The sequence below is a fragment of the Sceloporus undulatus genome, chromosome 5 (genome assembly GCF_019175285.1).
Source record: "Sceloporus undulatus isolate JIND9_A2432 ecotype Alabama chromosome 5, SceUnd_v1.1, whole genome shotgun sequence".
In the NCBI taxonomy this organism is placed as follows: Eukaryota; Metazoa; Chordata; class Lepidosauria; order Squamata; family Phrynosomatidae; genus Sceloporus; species Sceloporus undulatus.
Genome location: NC_056526.1, coordinates 42,929,487 through 42,944,219, shown reverse-complemented (window position 1 = coordinate 42,944,219; position 14,733 = coordinate 42,929,487). Strand labels below are relative to the sequence as shown.

Here is a 14,733-nt window from a genome sequence, read left to right as displayed (position 1 = left end):
TTTAACTACTAAGTTAAAGTGATTAAGAGAGCAATAACAGCTGAAGTCTCTTGCTTTTATCTTTCTCTTAGGTGCTTGTCTTTCTCTCATTGCAACAGAAGAGCTAATCTGTAAGGAACAATTATCTAACTGCTTTTTTTTGGAGAGCTTTTTTGTCCTACTCTTAGGACTCTATGACATAAAATGGCATAGCCAGCAGTTCGAGTAAAAAGAGAGGAATTAAATCCGTAGGAATTTGCAACATTAAAGGTGATGCATAGCTCTTATGGAGGAAATGACCTCTATGTTCCTTGAGAAACATATAGATAGCACATATGTCTTCTATGAAAAAGAGTCGCCCATTATTGTCTCATTTGTGTTCCTCCTCCTCAACTACAAGTCATAATTTATTAAATTAATGAATTTCTCCAGTTCTTATGATTGTTTGTCCTCAAATAGTGACAGCCCCAACTACCTTATTGTTTTCTTATATGCTCATTTTGTGACTGTATTTGTTTAAAAATTAATGAATTTATTTATTAAAAAAAATAAGAGAACATACTCAAATAGCACAGAATATTATTCATATCACACAAAAGACAGAATTTCTGAATGTCAGGAAGAGAAACAAATACTAGAGTTTTAAAAGGATGACAGGAACGTATTCACATTCCACCCGAAAGCCAGCAAGCCTTACTGCTATAAAAAAAGACTAATCACCAATGAGACAAAATGCAGCTCTGCCTCTAAAGATGTTTAGAAAAGTATTTCCTGAGATTCTTCTGTAGCCTTTTTAAAAAACGTCAACCAGTGCCAGTGAGATTGAATTCAGAATCCAGTCCACAACCTCATATGTGACTCTGTTTTGTTTTGTTTTTAAATGGAGAAGAGGACACCTTTGGTTTAAAAGTAAATGTTTTGTATGAATCAAAGACCAAAGTAAGACTTTTATTAAACATCTTAAAAATTTGCAGCTTAATAAGTCAGTATGGTCTTTTTTCTAAAATACAATTTTTGAAATTTCCTATCTACGTCCAAGTAAAAACATGATGCATTTCACTAAACTACTTCATTTGTATATAGTTCTTAAGCTGCAGGTTTGTTAATGTAAATTATGATTATATAAGTGTGAAGTTAACCACATACTTAATAATTTATAAAAATGTAAGGAGAAAGACTGAATAGCATGCTAATAACTATAAATTAATATGTTCTGAAATATCTCTATGGTATAAAAAACAAAAAAGTAAGTATTATGTGTTCAAATATTTACACATGTTGAAGTCTTAGTTATACTTTCAGTTTCCTTTCATTTTTTAAAAAAATCGACAATGAGATGCTCTAAGAAGACAATGTTGCAACACTTCTCTAAATTGATTTGCATGTGGAAGGTCAAAGATAAGTGAGTTAGAAGGCTTATACTACTAGACGAATCCCAGCAGGTCTGCCTAGGACATGTAGCAGGTTTCAGCATCAATCATTTTCTAATTATAAGTAAGTTAGTGGGTATATTAAAATACATATAGACACCTTTAACATATGCTGGCATTAAAACTGACAGGTAATTAAAAGACAAAATGGATTGACTTACATTAATTAGTTCAATATCCCAGATTTTTTTCACAAGGTCCATTGACGTATAGCCAGTTATCAAAAAAGGTTTGATGTAGTCTCCCAGTTCCAGAGAATCTAGCCATTCTGCTACAGAGGTGGGATTGTAGCCATCATTGCCAGTCTGTTTCATCTGGGGGAAGAAAAGCCAATTAAGTTGTTACCTTGAATGATTTAATACTGGCATTGTAACAGGACAAGAAGAAATATGAGAACCCCAAGACCCTTTCACAGAATAAAGGTTGAGATATGGAAGCACAACAGAAATCAGGATGCAATTCTTTTTTTAGCAACATTTCTAGATTTAAATTTCTTTGACAACATCCATGGGTAGTTCTAGGTTTTATCACTTTTCACAGTACATTTTTTCAGTTTTTCATTTTGCCATTGTATATAAGGGACACCATTTTACTACAGCATTTACACTGTATATAAAGGACACCATTTTTCTCCATGGATTTTGACATCTATGGGGGCTCCTGGAACCAAGCCCCAATAGATTCCAAGGAGCCACTCTAATAATAATAATAATAATAATAATAATAATAATAATAATAATACATCACCTCATTATATTTAATAGGACTTGAGTATCCACGGATTTTGATATCCATGGAAGCTCCTGGAACAAATCCCCAGTGGATTTCAACCCAACAGCTGAAAAGTGTTTTTTTAAAAAAAACAAAACACTTGCAACTAAAATAAAGAAGGTGTAAATATTCCCCCTAACCTAAATTTGATGATCCATGGGTACTAATCTTTTGGAAATACTGTATTTTCTGGCGTATAAGACTACTTTTTAACCCAGGAAATTTTTTTCAAAAGTCAGGGGTCATCTTATACGCTGGGTGTCGTCTTATAGGGCTGAAACTCCTAAGCCAGACTGGAGAATCTGTGGTTGCCGCATATGGTGAGGGGAGCTCAAAAACAGCTGCGGCCGCATACTCTCCGTATGTGGTGACCGTATGAAAGCAGCAAAGGCAGCGCTGTACAAGTACGGTAGAAGAAAATCTTGGAGTCAGAGAGGGCTGGGCAGGCAGGGAGAGCTGACCAATCCAAGCAGGCTTTGTATACAACAAGTTTTCCTGCTAAGTACCTGCATGTCATAAGCATTTGAACTAAAATTACCATATTGAAATCAAATCTGATGTTTCTTAATTTTTATTTGGTGTGCTTTGGAAGAGGGGTAGTCTTATACGGTGAGTATATCCCAAACTCTATATTTTAACTGGAAAAGTTGGGGGTCGTCTTATACGCCCAGTCGTCTTATACGCCCAGTCGTCTTATACGCCAGAAAATACAGTACCTCATTTACACCATAAATACTGTAAAAAGCAACAAATCCCAAGAACATTCACTTTATATACTCTCATTTTCATATAACACTGATTGCCCATAGCAGAACACTTTTGTGCACTGCTGCAGGAAATATTATGCCATGTTGACCTGAAGAAAAGCTCAGTTTTGTCAGTTTATCTAGGATTGCAGCAACTGTGCTTTTTATTTCCAAGTTAAATCGTGATTTCCCATTGTTCTTAAACATAAGGATTGCCTAGATGAATGTGCCTTTCAACAACATTGAATTGAAGTTAACAGTAAAGTATTTAGAGTCAGTTTAGCTCTGCAGTTTTTCTGAAATGTCAACATAACCATGATAAATAGATTACTGGTTTTCTTTAAACTTCTGTGTTCTGTAGAAACTTATCAAGGAACATAACAGAATTCATAATTTTTAGTAATTTTAGACTTTTGATGCAATCTTATCTCTACTCTGAAGTAATTATTCTGTTCAATGCACAGACTCTCAAGTGTGTGGATTAGAATCCTATACATTCTGATCTGGGAGTAACCCCCCTAAACACAATAGAATTTTCTTCTGGGTAGACCTGTATAGGATCACATTGGGTATTCATCCCTTGCTGCTGCAAAAAGAATGAATAATAGATAAGGATTAGAAACGATGGACCTCCAGATGTCACTGGACTGCAAGTCCCAGCAAACCTAGCCAGCATAGACAGTGGTAAAGAATGGTGGGAACACCAGTCCAACCTCCAGGAGGCAGCATGATCCCCATCCCTAAACCACAGTTTCTTGCCCTGTTTTGTAAAGGCATGAGTCCCATTCATTTCTCTCCTTCAGCTCAAATGCATTTACACTGTAACCCTATGATAGTTTACATAGGAATAAAATGCATCAAACTCTGTGAGATTTACCCCTAAGATTAGTAATATGTTGTTGTTGTTAATAACTGAGATTCGTAATATATTGTTGCTGTTAATCATTTTTAATCTATTATTGTCTCTATCTGTATTAATGTTTGTGAGTTCTGAAGGAAAGGATATGAACTCAGATGCATTTAGGCTATAACTCTATGCCAGTTTATTTAGGAATAAGATGTAGTGAATTCAAGTAAGATTTACCTTTGAGATTAGTAATATGTACATCAACAATATATAACTAATTTCAGAGGCAAATCTCATTGAGTTCATCAATGCATCTTATTCCTAAATAAACGGTATAGGGTTACACCCTAAATGCATCTGAGCCGATATCCCTCAGAACTCACAAACATTAAAACAGACAGAGAGAATAATACTTTAAAATTTGTTGTTAAAATGCAATTAAAACACCTACAGAATTTATAGCTGTTTAAAGCACTTTCACTAAAACTGCAAGATATAAAAACAGTAAAGCCCAGTTCATCAATGCCTGACAACAACAACTCTTCACATGTCAGCTGCAAGACAACAAGAATGGAGGCATTCTAGTTCATTCTTATTTGGAAGAAACCATAGAGAAGGTGACTCCCAGTTGCCCTCTGGATGTGTCTGTGAGGGTGGCAGGACTGAGCAAAGGGCTTCCTCTAAAGATCTCACAGTTTAGTAGGTTTATACAGGAGGATATTGTCCTTAACTATAGAATTGTCTGTATAGGTTGGAAGAATCATAGACATGATTTAAAGCAGAAATTTATTGATAGTCTATTCAGCCACATTTAATGTATCCCTGGTTTTCTCTAATAACTTTAACATAATACCCCTAGAAAAGCACATTCAGAAAATATGAAGTAACTACACTAAAAAATTTAACACAATGAGATTTTCTTATATATTTGTTTTTATCATTTTATATACCCCACCCTTTATCTGAGGATCTCAGGACAGCTTACAATAAAATGAATTGGAACAGTTTAAAATAATTTAAAACAATAAGACTAATGTAAAGGCTAAAAACAGACGAAACCATTAATGGTTTGAAAATAGTTTAAAATACTCATGTGCAAATCGGGATGAAATCAGTCAAGCCCCCAAAGCTTTAGTAAATAAACATGTTTTTGCTTGTCACCAGAATGTCAACAGTATTGATGCCAATATGACCTCTAAGGAAAGTGTTTTCCACAATGGAGAAGCCACAACAGAGAAGACCGCCAGAACAAAGAATCTCACCCACAGTATATTAACTTGTCACCACAATAGAGAAGACCCCTCAAGTGTATTACTTTGACTGAAGAGACCTAGAGTAAGGGCCCTCCAACAGACCTCAGGCCAGAGAGACATTCCTTCAAATATTGAAGCCCCGGGTTGTTTAGAGCTTTGAATGTCATTGCAAACACCTTGAATTCAGACCAGATGTATGTTGGTAGTCAATGCAATTCCTTCAAAATTGATATTACAGTGTTTCTATGTGGCATTCTGGTCAGCAGTCTAGCTGCTGTGTTTTATACTAGCTTCCAAGTCATCTTCAAGGGCAGCCATAGGTAGAGTGTATTGCAGTAGTCTTATCAGGAAGTTACCAATGCATGTCCAAGACCCAAATAAGTTCTAGTTTAATAATGAGAATAGTTTCTGCAGTGATTGCTATGGATATTCCGAAGTTAGGACTATATCATTTTATATGCAACGTTCTTAAATGTCACATTTTTTGGGATGTAACATTCAGTTGTATTGCAGTAGCCCACAGTTTTAGTGTAAAAAGTAATGAGAAGAAACAAAATATTAATGATTTCATTCTATAAACTGGATTAGAAATCAATGTAGGTTTGTCTTTACAAGGTGTTGCCTCATCTTTAATCAGGATACAGTGTTTGCCAGCAAAGCTTGAAACTCAGCTGACAACATTTTCTGATAGCTTTAAAAACTGGTTTTTTAATTAATTATCATTACTTTTTTAATATATGAATACTGCTAATCCATATACGAATACTACTAATGCTAATCCACTGCATTAGCAAAGAATCCCCAGTTTATAAAAAGTGTTTATAATTTCAGCAAAACTCACTGCATTTTGCATCTGACTATTTTCCACTTTGACTGCTATATAAGATGAAGAAAGGAAGTATACACTGCAAAAAACAAAACAAATCTGTATTCACCCCATTGTCACTATGATCGGTTCACAGGACATTCTTAAGAATTTGCAGGGAAGTGTCAGGGATTTTGGAGAAAATGAAGTCCAGAAGGCATTAGTCCAATTTTTAGAAACTCACCTTTTACCCCAAAATATCCTTAATAATCCAGATAATCCTATGTGTGAAGCAGCATCAGCATGGAGATAAGGGCGAGAGTTTTTGGTGGGTGGGACTGGCCATTCTTTTTTAACTTCAGTGTATGTTCAGCCATGGGATCAGTGGTGAGGGGTTAGATTGGGCTACCTTCTCCATCTTCCTCCCTTCCATCTAAGTGTCATGTTAGTTTTTACTTCTCCCTGGTTTAATACTCCCCCCAATCAGTGTTGTGTTTTTGTTTTTTATTGCAGTGAATGGAGCATGTATATCCCCCCCCCCCCACACACACACACCAGTCTTGTGTGGCTTTTTATTTAACTGTAGGGAATGTAGATATGGAGATCTCCAAAAGAGTAAGCAAGCTGGTTAGTGAATGAGGATGAGATCTCCTCTCCATAAGCCTTGGGTCACCTTTTATTTAACTGCAGAGAATGAAGACATGGAGATCTCCTCATGAGCGAATCAGCAAGTGAATAAGGCAGTGATTCTTCCCATCATTCATTCAGTGGCTCACTCACTTACTTGTTACTCTGCAGTTAAATAAAAGATGTCTCAATGCTGATGGGGAGACAATCAGAGGGAGACAAGAGGAAATACACTTGCTCCATTCAATGAAGTAAAAACAAAGATAATCAGGTGCGGAGAGGTCAGATGGAAAAAAGAATAAAAAGAGTAAAAACAAATGTGACACTGAAGTGGGGGAAGGAAGAGAGAGAGTAGAGCAATTTAAACCCTCACTGCTGATCACATGGCTGACCATCTTCATAAGTAAAAGATACAGCTGGCTCTTCCTGCCCACAGGCTTGCCATCAGCATGTTGGAACATCCACGGATGGACCCACACCATGCAGCTGCGCCAATATGGAGATGCACACGTTGCACTACTACTGAGGAGAATATCGCAAGTACTTGAGTAAGAACAGGACTTGGGTTCTCATGGAATTTGCCATCCACAAGTGAAGGTGTGGAATGGAACCTCCACGGATACGAAGTACCGACTGTAAATAAAATAATATTTCTTCTTTCTCTGTTCCATGCATACATTTAAAATTCCCTCATTACTGACAGGAACAGCAACGAGGGAAAGGGAACTGGATGGGGAAACCTCCAATCAGAATGCAAGGTGGTCTACACTGAGAGACAAACAATAACAACTATTGGTTGATAGGTTGATGCATGTTGGGAAGGCAAAAAATAACAAAGTGAAGTGAGTTTGTCGAGGAAATTTGTGGCTGGTTAGACTGAGGTTGTTCCGGAGTTATTGTGGAACAGGAAAATGTGAGATGAGGCTTATTTTTTGGTCATTGTAGATAAACCCAAAGATAGTATTTGTTTGCAACTAGTGACTGTAATTTTGAAAGTATGAATTGCTGAGCTGAAGTCCTGACCAGTTTAATTATTTTCTACTTTATAATCTAATGAAAGTCAATTCAACAGGATGAGTCTTTGTGATTCTTTGTGATTTTTTTTCCAAATGACAGTAGTGTTCTTCAAAACATACAGTGTTGTCACCAGATTTCTGGTAGATACTTAGTTTATCTTCATCTTTGTCTGATTTTTCATCTTTTCTCAAAATGAATAGAAATAGTTTTGTATGCAACACTTAAATGACATGATAAAACGTTATATGAAGCTGAAATCTTCCATTTTAAAAGCATGGCTCAGGGTTTACATCTGCTTGTTTGCCAGAAAGGCCAGGAGCAAATGTAAACATTTTACATGAAAATTAAAGTAGCAAACTTATGGATTCATGTCTTTTTACAGGCAGTTGTGTATGTATCTGTCAAATCACAAGTAATGACAGTTTTACAAGGTAAAATACAACTGTACACAGCTATGAAGAAAGTGCAAAGGAAGTATAAAGGAAGCAGTATGACAGGTAGACTATATTGTTTTACCAAGAATATTGTTTTACCATGAAAATAGAAAAAGAGACACGTAAAATTAGCAAGGGATGTTAGAGCAAATACTTTTGTTAAATTCATACCTTGAAGACACTAGATCCCATCGGATCTTGGAAGTTAAGTATGGTCAGGCCTGTATGATACTTCAAGGGGGGACCACCAAGGAATACCAAGTGCTGCAGGCTATACTATATTTCAAAAGAAGGCAATGAAAAATCACCTTTGTGTATTCCTTGCCTAAGAAAACCCTATGAAATTAATGGTGGCATTGTACGCCAACAGGTGACTTGAAGATGCGTGCATGTACACACACGCACACAATAAATTCACACCTTCAATTAGAATACTCCATTTTATTCCCACCTTCACTCAGTTTTCCATTTCCTTCTCCCAATGTTTGGTCAGCTCACCCCAAGTCCTCAATGAACCTGTTCTTGGCTGTTTATGCTAGTTCATTTTCCACCCAAATCATTTATATTTCTGCAGACCTGACCTTCTGGATACATTCTCTCTGTTGCAGAGATGACACAATTATGGCTACATAAGTAAAGATGTTCACCACATCAGGAACACACACACACACACACACACACAGCAAGAGAGCAACAGAGAGAGAGAGAGAGAGAGAGAGAGAGAGAGAGAGAGAGAAATATTTGCAACAGAACACAAGGAGGTCTACACCACATTCCCAGTTTGTCCTGTACAAATAGACTGACTAGATCTCAGATCTGTCTATCTTTAGCAAACTTTCTGCTTCATGATCCTTCAGAATATTGCACTAACTTACAAATGATGCAGAACAGGCTGAGTGATATCAGCTTCAGCTTTCACAAAAGGAGGTCAACAGTGGTATAAATGACATTGCCCGAGAGGAGGATGTGCAATGATCAAGCAGCTTGACAAATATCACCACAATCTAAATCTAATCTAGCAGAGCATGATGACAACAATTCAGTGATTCTGAATGAACTCACTGGGCAAATCTCCAAACATATGGCTATTATATTTGAGAAGAATACCAGGAGGTTTTCTTGATCCCCTTGGAAAATTAGAACAAATCATAAAGCAATTAAGTAGAGTGCATCTAATAGGAAACAGTATGTCTACTAGAACAGATTTATTCAGAAGATACTATGTGTTTCTTCTTTGAGAAGGCAATAGATGTACCAACGCTTATAAAGGCAATTCATATTTTGGCAAGTTGGTATCCTGTTCATATCATTAGGGTACTTTGCTATACTTTCACTTGACACACACACACACACACACACACACACAAATGGTAAGCCCAGGAAATTGGTGGGTGGAGGATCCTACTCAGCATACTCCTCAGGTGTGCTGTTAAAAATTATCTTGCAAATTAAGGGGCTCTCCAGACTGCTGGACTGGGGCTGTGGCAACCTCATGCTGCAGCCCTGATACAGCCTCTGGAGTGTGCAAAAAGTAGCTCCTTTTTGTGCCCTCCAATGGATGCCCTTTTGGCGTTGCATTATGCGGATGTAGCGCCGGAGGTGCATCATGATGGCGCACGCTACGTGGACCACCGTTCACCAAAATGGCACCACGGCAGTGGAGTTACGGCATCCAGCATGAGGATGCTGCACCCTGACTCCGCCCATAGGCCAGTACAAAGTACTGGTCTGTATGGGCCCTAAGAGACACCTCCTAGAATGTCTTGACAGGAACTGAAAGTAATTGCCACCCGCAAGAGTCATGTAATATCGAGCACAGCTGAATATCAGTTGGACAAAATGTGGGGAGTGCGTGGGGACTTGGTCTCTACACACCTTCCAACATTTCACAGATGAAAATTGGGACTCATGTGACCAAGCAAAATCAATGTGGTCAAGATGATAAAAATTATTAATGGGAAAGAATACACAAGCTGTGAGAGGGAGCAGTAGTTTGCTTTTGCCTGAGCCATGAGGAAGGGCAAAATTCCACCTCCTCTTCTTCCCTCTTCCCTGCTGAATTAACTGAGGGCAAACTATTTTTGCACTCAATTTTGATCTCAATTTGCACAAACATAAGTAAGCTGAGGACAAAAAGTAGTAGAAAGAGAGAGAAACCCAGGACATTATCGCACTTACTAAAACCTGACTGCCCCACAATGGGATACAGCTGGGTTGTGGGTTGCTACTGCGTATTATCAAACTTAATTTGCCACCGATTCCGCCAGGCAATTGCAACCTGGCTGCATCCCAGGTGCGCTTCGGAGGCCGTTTTTCCAAGACAAAGGCTCCCGTTCTGGAAAAGCGGTCTCTGAAGTCGGTGGCAAATTAAGTCTCATAATACCCAGTAGCAACCCACAACCCAACTATATCCGTTGGCAAGCAGTTGGGTTTTTAGTAAGTGCGATAATCTCCTGAGAAATTTAAATGCAGCTGAAACAGTGGAACAGAAGATTAAACAGGACTGTCTCTGCCTAATCAGGACAGTTGGAGGGTATGGGCAGGTTATTGATATGCTACAGTATCCTGAACAGTAGGAACAAGGGAAAGAATTAGGTTTAACATGCACACACTGTAAATTTCCCTTCTCTAGGATTTAAGTTAAGCATTTAGATTTTTAAGGATACTGAAACTTTAAAAGTTGTCCTGAGAATTCTTTTTGCTGCAAAAGATGGAAAACTCCCAAGAGTGTAATGCATCAATATAGACACTCTGCAGCTTGAAAGCCAAATTTGGGGTAACTGGGCAGGCCTATTTTGGCTGTAGGATCACAGGCAAAGCCTCTTCCACTGAGCCCCACCCCCTCAGATATGAGAATTATGGGGAGACCAAGGGAGCTGTGGACTCAAGATTATGACTTGTCACTGCCCCCCTTCCCTGATACTAAAGCTGGTTTGTGACTCAGCTGTAATGAAGTCTGTTCCTCTAAGGCTGCAGTTAAATTCATCCCATTTAGGGATGGTGCAGAAGGAGCAAGGCCAGCTCAGACCACAGTCCTCAGTATGGAGAAAATAATTTACCTATTATTTGGCATTCTCCCAATTGGATTTACCCATAAATAGCACAGAAACCTATGGGCAATAACAGTGGCTTTTATATGTCGTGTACTTCCATTAATAAATAACAGTATTTAAGCTGTTATCATTTAGCATTGCCTTTCTGATGTCAGATTTTTGTCTGTTGATTCTTTATGGAAGAGATTATCCTATAATGTAGAATGCAAAGGTACACTACTGAGAGAGCATTGTATTTAAAAATATGCAAATGAATGAACTCCCCATGTTTTAAGTGAAAATGTTAAGCCCTGCAATAGTTTGGCCAGAGCAAATCCCTTGGAGAAAGAGTCAGCATCTGAAGTTAGAATGGTCTTGTCCCCAGACTTATATCCACATCTTATGGTATGTTGTTGTAGTGAGCAGGTGAGAGCATTTCTTTTGCAATGCAGTCCTTTTAGAAAAGAGAGCTGATTTACACATATCTACCTAAAAGTATCCTATAGAGCAATGGTATAGTCCCTAAATCTCACTAGAGCATAGTGAATACTGGTAGTTAACATAGTTGCAGTCCTATGCTCAATCTGCATTACAGCCAGCAGCAAAATACATCAGTCTCCTCCCCCCGCCCCAAAAAGAAGCTAATATAGCAACTTCATCAGACTCTTGGGCAAGATTTCTGACAACTGTACTGCCATCCGCCAAGTGCAACACTGTGTACTGACAATATAGGCATACCATGTGTTATTATTATCACCATCAAGATTTCTGTACCATATTTCAACAGAAAATTCCAAGGTGGCTTACATAAAAGGAAATACCAAAAAGGCAATCCACACACAAAGAGGGCTATACAACCTCATATTGTCCAATGGCAGTATGCATACCATTTATATGGAAAGCACAACTTGCCATCAAATACATCTCGCAGCAGATTGTCCTGGAGAGCTCAGAGGTTGGCCAGGAGGCAATTAGTGGCCCTCCTGGCAACAACCATTTCCTATGGAATGTGGGGGAGGTATCAGGATTATAATTCAAGCCCCCAGTTCCACACAGATCAAAGTTCTTCTCATCACAGAAGGAAGACCTGGTAAATCTTGTAGAGACAAAAGTCTTGCCTTACCTTTATTCTTTTCCCTCAAGTCTGAGTGCTATAAGCCAAATAACCTTGTGCCAAAGACGTATATTTAGAGCTAGAGGGAGGAAAGTGTGGCTCCAAAGGCCATTCTGAACTCCCCAACCACACATCCTTCTCCCCAAAATGTCCCCATATCCTCCATGAGGAGATGGCCCCCAGCTGTTTTAGGCTTGGAGTGGAGGGCTAAAAGCAGATGTGATTTCCACTTTACATCCTAATTTGACAAAGTCCTAGCCTGGAAAGTGCAAGAAACAACAAAAAATAAAATAAAATAAAACCACACAGACATACACAAAACAAAACAAAAAAGGTGAAATTGCCCACCATGAACCTTGAAGAGTACGATGGAGAATGATGGAGAGTGTTGTCCTTCAAGAAATGGGAATACATTTGTGTCCCACAGACCTCAGGTAGTTACACTCCCCTGATGTAGAACATTAGCTTTTTGAGAAAGGACAGAAAACAAGAAATTTCAGGTATGATAGTTGTCTACAGACTCTGAGGCAGCATGTATTAAGAGATACACCATGTAGGCATTCAGAAATTCAGCATGAGAGTCAATAGGTGTGATTAGCCCATGGACCAAAAGACCCAGACTTACTACAGTCATAATCCACATTGCCTTTATAATTTTGGCAAATTCACTCATCCCCCTCCAGTCATACCATGCATGTTCATGTTGATAACTGTCAGTGTTCCCAGCCAATATTTGTTGCAACCAAACACAGTGTCATCACTCAATGAGTAAGGGGTGGAAGATCAGGAAAATGTTTAATTCCTCAGACTGCCCCCTCAGTCTTTCTAATACTACTTTAGCAGAGCCATGAGCAAGATGAACACCCTCGACAGCTGGTGGTGTGCAATAGCTCATACCCCCTCGATGTCCCATTATAGTGATATCTCATTTGGCTTCATAAAAACAGAGACAATCTAGAAACAGCCATAGCTTTAATGAATTGTAGAAGAAGTTATAAGAACATCACAAAAATAAATGAGGTTGCCATTGACTTTGAGCTTGCAAGATCTTGTGCCTCTGGAAGCTGAATGTCAAACATTAACAGGTACAGTCTTTCCCAGTCACCATAGTTCCATACTGAAGAGAGCTGCATAGAACACCAGTTGCATACTGGGCAGACTTGAACCACTGTCTTATCACTCATGTACTCTGGAAAGTTAAAAGAGGCCAGAGAAGCTGAAGATAGTAAGCAGTCTCAGGTAAGCAAAGCTGGTTTCTTATGTTAGTAGAGCTGTAGACTTCATTTGTGGTCTTCATGGCATTGGCTAAGCATGTGGAAAGGTTGCCACTTCCCTGTGGAGACACAAGAGGAATATTACATGATGATGAATAACAGGCAGCAGTTCCAACAAACAGATCCAGTGGCAGGTGATCATTATATTAGCTTGTATTTTATTACTTTATCCTGTTTTCTAACTTGGGTAAAAGCTGGTAATGGGGTTACAACAGAACACCTGAAATAGAAAATATACCCAGTCATCAGAAAACAACATCACCAGTGCAGAATGCTTGCAGGGACTATGTAGTTTGATCTTGTTACACTGAATTTATATCAGTTGCAGTGGTTAATCATTCATTTTAATGCTCAGCGTAAAGTGATGGGAGTCATCTTTAAGATGTGAACCATCTAGGAACAGTTTATTTGAAGGACAGCCTACACAGATACAACCCACCCTGGGCCTTAAGGAATGACCTTAGGGTTGCCATAAGACAGAAATGACTTGAAGACACAACAACAAATTTCACTTGTTCCCCATTTTTTGAAGTCTTTATGGCCTTTTAAAGATGTCTTGTGGCCTAAATTTCTTAATCCTATGAAACTTTTTACTGATTTTTATGCCTCCTAGGTAAGTATAATTTCACCTGGTGCCAATCTTATTACACACTATGGATTCTATTATTATTCTGCTTTTAAAAAATGTACTGTAAGACTTCTTTGGACTGACTTAAAAGACAAAACAGAATTTTAAAAAACTAAATAAGAAGAACCTCCCCCAAAAGAAATTAGAAATGGCAGGTGGAAGGGGAAAAAAAAGCTAAGCGTAGTATGATGGTAGAAGACCAAAGGCATGCAGAAACAAAACAAGTTTTCAATAAAACTAAAAGGAGCCAAATTACACCTTTAAAGCTGATAGATTTATTATAGCACAAGCCTTCATGGTGTACAATCCACTTTGTCAGATGTGGACTGTAATATTTATCTTCATTTATTAAGCTTCAACAAGTGTCTGATTTGCTACAAGAGAAGGTGCCCAATGGATCTTCAGAGAGTTTTACTTCCATAACTGCTCTGTCACGACTGAAAAGTCTCTATCACAGATATCTACACATTTAGGCTGCATCTGCACTGCAGAAATAATGCAATTTGACACTACATTAAACTACCATGCTGCAATGCTATGGATTCCTGGGATTTGTAGTTTGTTGTGGCACAGGAGCTGACAATGAAGGCTCAATAGCTCCCAAAACTACAAATCCCAGAATTCCATAGCATTGTGCCATGACAGTTAAAGCAACATCAAACTGCATTAATTCTGCAGTATAGATGCAGCCTAAGTCTCATATAATGGCAAGAATCAAGATCATAAGGAGAGCTGTTTGGATGTTCACTTGAACTGGCACATTAGAGAAGATATTT

The 14,733-nt window shown here is 38.3% G+C and overlaps 1 protein-coding gene across 7 annotated transcripts in view; it reads right to left on the bottom strand.

Moving 5' to 3' along the window:
* Positions 1 to 14,733, bottom strand: part of ANKS1B (ankyrin repeat and sterile alpha motif domain containing 1B) — a 448,976-nt gene that overhangs the window by 172,531 nt on the left and 261,712 nt on the right. For all 7 annotated transcript variants that reach the window (XM_042467953.1, XM_042467951.1, XM_042467950.1 and 4 more), the window contains exon 17: positions 1,571 to 1,723. In XM_042467953.1, the coding sequence (XP_042323887.1) occupies positions 1,571 to 1,723 (153 nt within the window). The remainder of the gene's footprint in view (positions 1 to 1,570; positions 1,724 to 14,733) is intronic.